Genomic DNA, 12,917 nt, shown 5'->3' on the forward strand with positions numbered 1-12,917 from the left:
AATGAAATATTCTAATATAGATTTAAGATATAGTTCTAATGTTTTCAGAAAAGTATTTGAAATCTTTTGTAAACTTGGTCTTTGATATTTTTAGTTTACTTCTTTATATTTTATATTCTTTATACTTAGTTTACTTCTTTAGACTTCTGAGCATATTTAACACGGAGCAATATAACATGGGAGGGTAGTTTGAGAAACATTTATTGAAAATTTCATCAGTAGAGGGTGTTTCCATTAAAAACACAGAGTTAAGATGATCATAAAGTGTTCTTATAATATAAGGTAATACTACCATCAGCATTTATCTTGCTGTCTCTTTATTTTCTGAGTGTGTGCACCTAAGTAATAGGATATGAACTGTAGTCAAGCCCTGTGAGATGACAGCAAAGGCCATCCATCTAGGCCAGTTCAGACCAATAAATATCTTTTTGCTCTTCTCTTCTACAAAGATAACAGTGGTGAACATGTTAATGAGCCCACAATAGAGTCTTAATTAGTGTTATTTCAGGGAAGATAGAGTTGTATTCCTTTTGACCTAGTAATTCCACCTTTAGGGGGAAAAATATAGTTGATTTTTTTATCACCTTTCAATGAATTATTTTTTGTTTTTTAACCAACGATATGTTTATGAACTAAGAAGTAAAATATCTGACTTTGTGTGTATGTATTTTTTTAATATACATATGTGTATATATACCTGTAGGGAATGTTTAATTCTGCTTTGGAAGTGGCCAAATTTGAAGGTGCTGTGATTCGAACTGTCAGTGGAATAAGGGGACAGATCAAGAAGGCACTCCGGGCTCCAGAAGGAGTTTTCCGGGCCACCTTTGAGGATAAACTGCTGATGAGCGGTAAATATCCTTTGTGGTATGTTCTTAACAGCATGTTACGCACCATTCACTATTGATTTCTAGCCAGTGTGAACTATAGGTGGTAGTTTAGGTCTTTAGAAACAGGAGTCAGCTGTAGCTCTCCCCAGTTGGAGCATCTTGTGTAGCGCGCCCAGCCACACCCAGTAAAAGCTTTGTGTTATTCAAAAGTAGTTCACTTGGTGAAGTCTCTCTTCAAATACTGTGCAACCAGCTAGAGAAGTTTGGAGTGAATATTTTGTTCTTTTGTTTACCGAGATGGATATGAATCTTCTTTTGAAAATGTTAATGTAAATTTCCTCTCTTTCCAGACATTGTCTTCATGAGAACTTGGTATCCTGTCTCTGTTCCAGCCTTCTATAACCCAGTAACATCTTTGTTGAAACCAGCTGGTGAGAAAGACACCTGGTCAGGAATGCGGACAACTGGTCAACTCCGGCTCTCCCATGGCATCAAACTAAAGGCCAGCAAGGATTCTCTGTATAAGGTACAATCACCCTTGTGCTGTGTAGATGGGTGTCACCCAGAAGCTTCATATGTAATGTTTTTTTTGTGGTTTGAATTTTCAAGTAGAAAGTCTAACATGAAATTTGAATGAACATGTTGTATATTCATAGACTATTTTGGAAGGAACACAGGACAAGTGGTAATAGTGGTTTTCTGTGGATTGGAAAGGAGACAAACTTTTCACTGTATATACCTCTTTTGAACTTTTTTTTTTGTATATATACATGTATTAATTTGAAAAACATTAATGTACTGATTCTTATTGAAGCAAGGGGGGGTGCTTTTTGAGAGTTTTAATAAACTTTTTATTGAAGTGTTAACATACACACAGAAAAGTACACAAATAATAAGTGTATACAGCTCATTGAATTTTAGCATATCTAAGTTGCCGTCGCCTGGATCAAGCATTGGAATTACCAGCACAATACCTCTCCCAGTCACTAACCCACCTCCATCTCAGAGATAGCCGCTATCCCAACTCCTGACATGGAAATTCCTTCTGCCTTTTTTTGAGTTTTATAAAATATACCGTGTACTGTTTTGCCTGGTTTCTTTCCTTCAGTATTATGAGATTCATCCATGTTCTTGTATATAGCAGACATTTTTTTGTTTTTATTGTTGAGTAGAATTTCATTGTATGAGAATGTTGGTTTTATTCATTGATGGACAGTGTTTCCAATTTTTGGCTATTATAAATGCTGCCCTGAACACGTATATGCAACTTGTTTGGTGTGCATATGCACACAGTTCCGTTGCATAGATCCCCATGGGTGGGATTGCCAGGTTACAGGGTACATGTGTTCAACATCAGCGTGTGAGCCCTGTAGTATACTGAAATACCAGGTTAGACTTGAACAGCTTATCAGAGTTCTAGTTATTCCACATCCTTTCCAGTAGTTGGCCTCATCAGTATTAAGTTCTCAGTGCCTGTCTGGATTCCCATTTTCATTCAAGTTTTTGTCTCTGAGAACGTCCATTATTTTGTTCACAGGTTAACAATGCATTTGAAAAGATTTGTTTGTGTGAATGCAGGATATTTAATTGTTTTGTAATAAGAGGGTAATTCAGGGTGTCAGTCTGCATTTCTGCTAGAAACAGAAGTTTTCCAGACATTAGTTTTTCTGTAAAATAGTTAATAAAATTTGAATCACATTGCCATGAATTTCTCTTAAAATATACTTCAGGACATAGTACCTGTTGTCCAGTCTGTGGTGCTTACTTGTTTTTGAGAAGGAGATTTCTCTGATTTCTTTCATTCTAAAATATTTTTGTTTCCTAAACAGAGAATATTGAATATTATTGTAGATGATGTCTTTAACATCACCTACAATAATATTTAACATCACTTAGGTGATGTCTTTAACACCTAACATTTAACAAGTAAATTTATAAAGATACAGCAGACATATTCTCTATATAGTTGTCGACCTTGGTAAAGGTCTAGGGCAAAGCTTTCAACTTATTAACTACTGAGGCAGTTAAGAATTTTGGTCATCTCAATTTAAGCATAGAATTTGGTTAGCTTGAAAACTGAATGTAGAAGGAGTTTTGCCTTCATTTGTCATTTAAATGTCACTTTTCTCAACCAGCCTTCTATTAGAAACAGAATAAAGTTAAACTTCTTAATGAGAATCAGGGATGGGGGCATTTCAGCTGCTCATTGGGGAAGATCTATGTCCTTAAATCCAGAGAGGTTTATAGTCAAGATGAAAAGCTAGTTATTCTTGTTAGACTAGAAAAAACCATCTCAGTGCCCCAAAGATAAGGCCAGAGTTTTCCATTAACAGAAACTTTGGATCTTTTCATCTGCTCTGTTGAGATCCTATCATCCATACTGTAGATATGGGCACAGTTGATTTCTTGGAAGAATTGTAAATATGTATATTCTATATATTCCTTTGTTTTGCCTGCAGCTGTGCATGCCCATTGAGGCAATATATATTTGATGGATGATTGAGTCCTCATTTCTGATGGTCAGCAAACTGTGGTGTTACTGATCTTGTGGAAAAATCAACCCATTGAGAAGATTTTATGCAAGTTTTAAATGCACATAGATCATAATATAAATATGTCACAGTCTTTGTTTTCTTTTTCAGCCAGTTGTGAGGCAGAAGAAACATTTTAATTCACTGCACATTCCAAAAGCCTTGCAGAAGGCCCTGCCATTTAAGAGCAAGCCCAAGACCCAAGCAAAGGCAGGCAAGATTCCGAAGGACAGACTGAGACCAGCTGTCATACGGGAGCCTCATGAAAGGAAGGTACTGTTGATGGACGGCTTCCAGCATGTTGCATTTAGATGTGAAAATAATGCTTTCAGTAACACACTTGGCATTTTTACTACATTCTCACTTTTCATTAGGAAAGGATAAGGGCCAGACTTATTCAAGGCACTAGATCTGGAAGTTAGAACAAAGGCCGGAGTCCATTTCGCTTCTTTTGTTTAGTCATGCTCTGCCTTATGCATTTTAATGGGGAATAATAGGCACACAGCTGGTAACTCACTCTTAGTTGTACAGAGTATCCACAGAGTGATTTAACAAAGGTGGTTTTGTGGTCAAGGCCATTATTTAAGTATTTTGCTAAGTAAATATGCTCCTACTTATATTTCCATGCAAATTATAATTGCCTAGTTCAGGATAAATTTTCACTAGGTTAATATTCATTTGGATCATGAATTGATTGTAACTTTGATGCCATCAGCCGTGGTGTTTAGGCCTCCTGAGACTTAGAAGGAAAGCGTGCTGTAGCTGTAAGAATATTCTGATCTCACTGGGTTTTGCCCTTGTCAGATCCTTGCGCTGCTGGATGCTCTGAGCACTGTGCACAGTGAGAAGGTGAAGAAAGCCAAGGAGCAACGGCATCTACACAACAAAGAACACTTCAAAGTGAAGCAGAAGGAGGAAGAAGAGAAACTGAAGCGACAGAAGGACCTCAGGAAGAAGCTCTACCGAATTCAGGGTCAGAAAGAAAGAAGAAATCAGAAGTCCAGCCTGAAGGGGCCTGAGGGGCAATTGAAGTGATCTCCAGATAGACAGACAGACAGTCATTTGAATCTGCAGTGACGAATGGTTTCATATATTGTAGTACTTTTAAATAACAAGTCAGGGGACTGGAGCCTAAGCACAACCTCTTTGTTGGATATATTGCCTAGACTGTGCCTTTGAGAGGAGAAATGGAGACTGCTGATAGGACACCTGTTCGTTCTCAACATCTGGGTTATGTCAAAATAAAGCGATATAGTTCATGGTTTTCTAGATTCCCTCACATTCCTCTTACCTGTCTCAGTTTAATTTTGTGCTACAAAAGTATCATTAAAATATTTTCTTGTTAATTTTGGCTTAGTAGTTTTCATTAGGGATAAATGCTTGATAATTGCTTACTCTACCACCTTCATGATGAGTCTTCCAGAAGGGAGAAAATATTAACTTGAATCCTCAGCATTAAGGTAAAATTTTAGAGAAGGGATATATAGTTATTTTTATTTTTTTGTCTGTCATATGTTATATTCTTTGATTATTGACCCTAATGGATGTTTTACATATTATTTCACATGTTTTTCAAGTTAGTATAGTAGCTAGTTAACAGTAAATACTGTTTTAATGCTTTTAGACTAGGGATGACATCTGTGGAGGTAGTTAGGCATTCTCTCTGAAGTTCATGTTGATATACCCTCTGGGTCTAAAATGCATGCCTGAGAGACATCAACACCTAGCTCGGAGTGGGTAGAATCATCTAGGAGTAGGAAGGGATCAAGATGAAGCAGTCAGGTCTCAGTCCAGCGTTCTCTCCATTAGTTCAGTATCTTCACATACCTCAAAGAACATCACCAAGTCCAACCCGCATATGCAGGCCAGCGCCCAAGAAGCCCAAATGATCCTGCTTAGATGTCCATTTGACTAAAAACTGAGCACGTCCAGCTTAGCAAGGCTGTGCACAGAAGCCAGACACGTAACTGACATGAACAAAGAGGGCAGCCTGTCTTTCCCAGTGTCTTAGACTACTACACGCAGACTTGACCATCCCAGTGCTAGGTGCAGGGAGGGTCTGGGTAGGGCTCCAGCCTCTGCCACTCTTCATGGTGTGACTCTGGGTAAGTTCCTGAGTATCTTGGAGTTTCAAGTTTCTTATCTGTAATATGGGGATGATAAACGAATCTTGCAGTCTGTGAGGATTTAATGAGACAAAATGCAAAGTGACTGGTACAGAACAGATTTTTAAATTTTTTGTTTCTCCTTCTGGTCCCATTTTAAAGAGTTGTATAGGTCTGTGAATTTGAACACTTATATAGGTTTTAAAACATACCTATATATTCATGTAATCAACACCACTACCAAGATACCAAACAGTCCCATCTCTCCAAAGCACTTCCTCATGCTATGCAGCCCAAGCCTTCCCCACTTCCCCACTCCCCACTACCAAAAAAACTGATGTGCTTTTCATCACTACAGCTTTGTCATTTCAAGAATATCATGTAAGTGGAACAATATGGTATGTAATCTTTTGAAATTGGCATCATATCTTTGAGATTCATCCCAATTGTCCTGGGTATCAATGGTGTGTTCCTTTTGATTACTAAATAGTTACCAGCTGTACAGACAGGCCACAGTTGGTTATCCATTCTCCAGTGGAAGAGCATTGTGGTGGTTTCTAGTTTGGGGCAGTTATGAATGTGGCTGCTGTAAATATCTGTGGAGAGGTTTCTGTGTGAACATAAGTTTTCATTACTCCAGGGTAGAAATACCCAGGAGTAGCACTTCTGGGTCATATGGTTTAAAAGAACTGTCAGACTGTCTTCTGGAGGGGCTGTACCATTTTGCATTCCATCTCACTGTGGTTTTAATTTGCATTTCCCTAATCACCAATAATATTGAGCATCTTTTCATATGTTTACTTGCCTTTCATATACTGTGTCCTCTTTGGTGAAGTTTATGTTCAAGTCTTTTGCCTACTTTTTATTTGGATCATTTTTTTTTTTTTTTTTTTTTTAGCGGTATGCGGGCCTCTCACTGCTGTGGCCTCTCCCATTGCGGAGCACAGGCTCCTGACGTGCAGGCTCAGCGGCCATGGGTCATGGGCCCAGCCACTCCGTGGCATGTGGGATCTTCCTGGACTGGGGCACGAACCCGTGTCCCCTGCATCAGCAGGCGGACTCTCAACCACTGTGCCACCAGGGAAGCCCTGTGTCCTTGGCTTATTTCACCAAGCATAATTTCCTTGAGTTCATCCAAGTTGTTGCTAGTATTAATAGTCTCTTCCTGTTTAATGCTAGATAGTATTCCATAATGTCTATTATGTTCTGCAGTTTGTTCAGCATTCACCATTGAAGGACATTTGAGTAGTTTCCAGTTTTTGGCTATTACAAACAAAGCTGCTATGAATGAATATACATGTATAAGATTCTGTGTAAAAATGTTTCCATTTCTTCTGTAAAAACGCCCAAGATTGCATTTTCTGAGTCAAATGGTAAGTCCATTTTTTAATTTAAAAGGTACTTCCAGGGACTTCCCTGGCGGTCCAGTGGTTAAGACTGCCTCCGTTGCCAGGGGCACAGGTTTGATCCCTGGTCAGGGAACTAAGATCCCTCATGTTGTGCAGTGTGGCCAAAAATTAAAAAGAAAATAAAGGAACTTCCAAACAATTTTCCAGAGTGGCTGTACCATTTTACATTCTCACTAGCAATGTATGAATGCTCTAGCTCTCTGCATCCTTGCAAACATTTAGTGTTAATTGCTTTTTTAAAGCCATTCTAATAGGTGTGTAGTCATAATTCATTGTGGTTCTAGTTTGAACTTCCTTAATGACGAATTAGGTTGGCCATCCTTTCATGTGCTTATATGCCATCTGTATAGCCTCTTTGGCCAAGTATATGTTCAAATCTTCTGTACATTTTCAATTTTGTTTAATGTTGACTTCTGAGAGTTCTTTATAAATTCTAGACATAAGTTCTTTGTTAGGTATGTGATTTGCAAGTATTTTATCCCATCTGTAATTTCTCTTTTCATCATCTTAGGATCTTTTGCAGAGCAAAAACAATTTTAATTTTGATGGAGTGTGGTCCAATTTATCAACTTTTTCTTTTATGGATTGTACTTTTGGTGTCAAGTCTAAGAACTCTTTGCCTAGTCTCTCCTTTCCCCTCCCCTTCTGCCAGTGCCTTGATCTTGGACTTCTCAGCCTCCAGAACTGTAAGAGAGAAACTTTGGTTGTTTAAGCCACCCAGCTGAATGGTGTTTTTGGTCTAGGAGCCCAAATGGACTAAGACAATGGGAGATAAAAAGAAAACCCAGGAGTTCAGGACAGTGTCATCCCTCAAGTCCTCTGCTTCCCAGCCAGTCTGCTTTCCTCTTTCCACCTTATATATTTTTTATTTATTTATTAATTTTTTTTAATCTATTAATTTTTATTGGAGTATAGTTGCTTTACAAGGTTGTGTTAGTTTCTCTTTCCACCTTACAGATTCCCTTTACGATTGTCTCTTAGATTATTTCCAGCACATTTAGTCATATTTAGAGGGAAGGAGCAGGGACATGTGAGTGTACACCATCTTGTCATGGAATTCCCAGTCAATCTTTCAAGTGTATGGAACGTATTGTCACAATGTCCCTTGGGAAAGGTGTAACAATTCATACTCCCCCTGGCAATGTCTGCGTGCATCCGTTTTCTTCTTCCGTGAAAAAACATCTGATGCTGTGATTTTGTTTTTAAATTTTGCTTCTTGTTTCTAATAAGATGATTAATTAATATGGGCTGCTGGCTCTAGTCTATGAATCCAAACCTTGGAGATGCCACAAGAGGGATAATTAATTGATAGAGCCCAGAATGAAGATGAAAACCCATGAGAAATCCCGTGGAGGCAGAGCCCAGTGGGGTGAGGGAGGGGAGGGGAGGCACATTCCAGTTTGGAAGCTGCTGCTCAGCTACCCAGGGCCAGGTTGGGACAACTTCTTTCCTACCCGCACCCTGGGGTCTCTGCCTGCCCAACACTGCTCTTGTGAGGAGGAGATCCTATGCCAGACACAGGCATCCAGGCAATGCCAGAGTAGCCCGGAACCTACCTGGAGTGAGTGCCACACCACCTCGGCAGGTTAGCGGGCTGCCCCATGGCACCTCCCCATCTGAGCGGATAGTCAATTACAATGCAGATTGACAGCCCCTGGACAAAGACAGAACCCAGGCTGGAAGACAGGGAAGTTCCCTGAGGCCCAGACTAGCCCCCTGGGAATGAGCAAAAAAGGGGAGGTTGAGCCAGGTAATCTCACCCTACTCTCTGCCCTGAGGAGCAACCTGCCCGCCTTTCCTAACCATCCCTGGAAGGTGCTGCCTGGGGCTAAGGCTGCCGGCTCCTCCTCCCAAGTGACCAGCTAAGGTGGCTCACCTTCCTCAGGGAAAGTGAGCAGCTGTAGGGAAAAACGAGACACGTGAGAAGAGTAAACTCCAAGAGACAAAGACACAAACTGAACACCAGAGGGAACAGATAAACAAGACAGGAAAAGCATTTACGTGTGCATGATAAATATCCTCAGGAGGATATTGGAAATATGAGGCTAGATGATGCAGTTATGAAGAAGAACCAGCTGAGCTTAAATGGGTGTGAACAATGGAAGTGCTGAAATGAGGTAACTCAATGGGAAGGTTAAAGGGCAGAAGAACAAATGAATGAACGGGGATCAGGTTCAGGGCTCTTCTGGAAAAGGAGGAGGCCAACGAGATGGAGAGTTAAGGAGGGCTGGAGGTGAGAAGGGAAAGAGTTCACATTCATCTCATATGAGTGCCAGAGGGGGAGGAAAAGATCAACAGATAAGAGGAAATATTTGTAAAGTAACTGAGAATTTTCCCATTTCTGATTCCTGCCAGTGATGCATGTGCTCAATGCTTTTAATTTTTGCCAGTCTGCTGGGTACAAGAAATATTTCATTATTGTTTAAATTTGCATTTTTATCAGATAACTAGAGGGCTTTAGCATCTCTTCAAGTGTTTATCGCCCATTCTCATATCTTCTGTAATTTGTGCATCTCCTTTGCTCATTTTTCTGTTGGGTTCTTGGCCATTAGTGACTTTGTAAAAGCTCCTTATATATTCTGGATGTAAACCCTGTGGCTGTTTACAAACCTTATAAATATTTTTTCCCTAATATGCCACTTGTCTTTTGGGGTTTTTTTAAAGATTTTTATACACATATATATATTATTTATTTATTTTTGGTTGTGTTGGGTCTTTGTTGTGATGTGCAGGCTTCTCATTGTGGTGGCTTCTCCTGTTGCAGAGCATGGGGTCTAGGCGCACGGGCTCAGTAGCTGTGGCTCATGGGCTCAGTAGTTGTGGCTCGTGGGCTCTAGAGCGCAGGCTCAGTAGTTGTGGTGCACACACTTATTTGCTCCACAGCATGTGGGATCTTCCCGGGCCAGGGCTCAAACCCGTGTCCCCTGCATTGGCAGGCGGATTCTTAACCACTATGCCACCAGGGAAGCCCTGACACTTGTCTTTTGACAAGTCCATGATGCCTTTCTTTGTATAGAGGTTTTAAATGTCCATAACAATCAAATCTGGTATTTTCCTTTATGGCTTTGAGGTTTTGTGTCTTGTCAGGGTGAGTCATTCCTACCTATTTAATTACAAAAATGACCCTCTATTTTAAATATCCTCCTATTGTAAAAAAAAAAAATCTTTCCATTTGTTTTCTAAATTTTTAATTTTTATTTTTAGCTTAAAATATTTAACTTGTAATTATTAAAGTATTACTTTTCTCTTCAAATTAATATTATCAAGCTATTAATTATTGGTTTAATTACTTTTATTGATTTGTTTTTCATTTAGTTTATTTTGAAGTAATATATGAACATATTTAGTTTGTAAACATTCCAACGTTACAGGAATAGTGTAAAAAGAATGCTTTTCTCTTTAACTTCCTTCCAAACTCTCTGCTTCACAGCTAGCCACAGTGATCTGACTGATGTGTATATTCCAGATCTTTTTTGGACACTTATATTCATGTATATTTATTTTCCTCCATGTGTTGTCTTTTAAAAAAAACACAAATAAGATTGTCTTGTTTGGAAGCTTTCTACTTTTTTTTTTAATTGGGGTAGAGTTGTTTTACAATGTTGTGTTAGTTTCTACTGTACAGCGAAGTGGAGTTCCCTGTGCTATACAGCAGATTCTCATTAGTTATCTGTTTTATATATATTAGTGTATATATGTCAATCCCAATCTCTCAGTTCATCCCATGCCCCCTTCCCCCCTTGGTGTCCATACGTTTGTTCTCTACATCTGTGTCTCTATCTCTGCCTTGCAAACTGGTTCATCTGTACCATTTTTCTAGATTCCACATATATGCATTAATATACAATATTTGTTTTTCTCTTTCTGACTTAACTTCACTCTGTATGACAGTCTCTAGGTCCATCCACGTGTCTACAAATGACCCAATTTTATTCCTTTTGGAAGCTTTCTATTTTTAACTACTGTATGTGTCTCAGAGGATCTTTCTGTATCATTGCTGTGTGTGTGTGTGTGTGTGTGTGTGTGAGATCCTTGTTCAGTTTGTTAATCCTGTAGAGAACTGGGGGCTTCGCATTTTCTGCTGTGTTTTGGTAACATCCATAACAGCATCCCCTGTCCCTGGAGGCTGATGGAGCCCCTTTAATCCCTTTTTACCTTTTTAGTTCTATGTTTATTGTTCTTTTCAGGTTTTCTGCCTCTTGTTAAGCCTATTTTGGTGATTTATATATTGCAGGAAAATCTTCCATTTCATCCAGATACAACAAAACCAACCAGAGTGAAGCTGTGCCTACCATCTTCTTGCGGTTTAAATCATCTCCTTTGTATCTGCAGTCGTGTCCCTTTTTTTAACCTCACATTTTCAGTTTCGAACCTTTAACCTTTTTTCTTTTGCTTGACTTTCCAGAGGTTTGCTTATTTTAATGGTCTTCTCAAAGAACTGGTTTTTGGTTTTATTTATCAAATCTACTTTTATTACTGTTATTTTCAAATTAAATTAACTTATTTCTTATTTCATCCTTTTAAAAAAAGCTTAGTTATGTCTTTCTTATATTTAAGTATACTTATGTATACTCAAGGCTATAAAATGTCCCTTTCTTTGGACATATGCCATAGGTTTTGATAGGTCATGCTCTTATTGTACATCTCTTCCTCAACTTACAATGGGGTTACATCCTGATAAACCCATTGTAAGTAAAAAATATCGTAAGTTGAAAATGTATTTAGTATACCTAATCTACCAAACGTCATAGCTTAGCCTGGCCTACCTTAAACATGCTTAGAACACTAACATTAGCCTATAGTTGGGCAAAATCACATTAACACAAAACCTATTTTATAATAAAGTGTTGAATAACTCATGTAATTTATTGAGTACTGTACTGAAAGTAAAAAACAGAACAGTTGTCTGGGTACAGAATGGTTGAAAGTTATCAGTTGCTTATCCTTTTGATCATGTGGCTGTGGCCCAGCATCACAAGAGGGTACCATATTGCATTTCACTAGCCCAGGAAAAGACCAAAATTCAAAATCTGAAGTACAGTTCTACTGAATGCACATTGCTTTCACACTATTGTGAAGTTGAAAAATCGTTAAGTCAAAACATTTTAAGTCAGGGACCATCTGTAGCCTGTTTCTAAAGAGTTTTTCATTTCAGTTTTTATTTTCTCTTTAACATAAGTTGCCTTTCTCTTTTTTCCCCTTTTATTCTGTTTATTACAAATTCATTTGAGGATATAGATTTCCCTCTAAATGCCAGTTTTATTGAATTCCATATTTTTATATGAATACCTTACTGCTATTGAGATCCAAACATTTTATAATTCCCATTGTGGAAATTAATTTTGTTTCCAAAATGCATTTTTAACATTCTTTTTTTTTTTTAAAGAAGATGTTGGGTGTAGGAGTTTTATTAATTTATTTTATATTTATTTTTGCTGTGTTGGGTCTTCGTTTCTGTGTGAGGGCCCTCTCTAGTTGTGGCAAGCGGGGGCCACTCGTCATCACGGTGCGCGGGCCTCTCACTTTCGCGGCTTCTCTTGCTGCGGAGCACAGGCTCCAGACACACAGGCTCAATAGTTGCGGCCCACGGGCCAAGTTGCTCCGCGGCATGTGGGATCCTCCCAGACCAGGGCTCGAACCTGTGTCCCCTGCATTAGCAGGCAGACTCAACCACCGCGCCACCAGGGAAGCCCCCATTTTTAACATTCTTATTGTCCCTAATTGTATTGCAACCTGGGGACAGAATGTGATCTGTGAAAGATGCTGAGGGCTCCTTGCTCACCCAGTACAGCATCAATGTTTCCACATGCTCTACGGGAGCCTGACAAGAACATATGTTCTCTGTTGGGTTCAAATCTTTCTGTAAAAAGCGAATTAGAGATATTCTGATCTATTTTCCTGTTTTGTAATAGCCTCATTTGTTTTGTTTGCTGAAATCTCTGGCGCTAGTGAATCTTTGAACATATCCAGGATGTTTCTCTGCTTAGGCTGAAGGGGTAGAGTGGAGAGAGGCCAGATACCTGTTGTCCAGGACTGGCACCT

At 39.0% G+C, this 12,917-nt stretch overlaps 2 protein-coding genes across 5 annotated transcripts in view; both read left to right on the top strand.

Annotated features, from left to right (window-relative positions):
- The window catches only part of BMS1 (BMS1 ribosome biogenesis factor), a 44,908-nt gene extending 40,201 nt beyond the window's left edge, over window positions 1-4,707 (top strand). For all 4 annotated transcript variants that reach the window (XM_081234507.1, XM_081234509.1, XM_081234508.1 and 1 more), the window contains exons 20-23: window positions 704-851; window positions 1,181-1,356; window positions 3,473-3,634; window positions 4,166-4,707. In XM_081234507.1, the coding sequence (XP_081090633.1) occupies window positions 704-851; window positions 1,181-1,356; window positions 3,473-3,634; window positions 4,166-4,396 (717 nt within the window). In that variant the 3' untranslated portion in view covers window positions 4,397-4,707. The remainder of the gene's footprint in view (window positions 1-703; window positions 852-1,180; window positions 1,357-3,472; window positions 3,635-4,165) is intronic.
- ZNF25 (zinc finger protein 25) overlaps window positions 1-12,917 on the top strand; it is a 418,016-nt gene that overhangs the window by 172,412 nt on the left and 232,687 nt on the right. The window lies entirely within an intron of this gene.

Source organism: Mesoplodon bidens (assembly GCF_964165515.1).
Source record: "Mesoplodon bidens genome assembly, chromosome: 1".
Classification (NCBI taxonomy): domain Eukaryota; kingdom Metazoa; phylum Chordata; class Mammalia; order Artiodactyla; family Ziphiidae; genus Mesoplodon; species Mesoplodon bidens.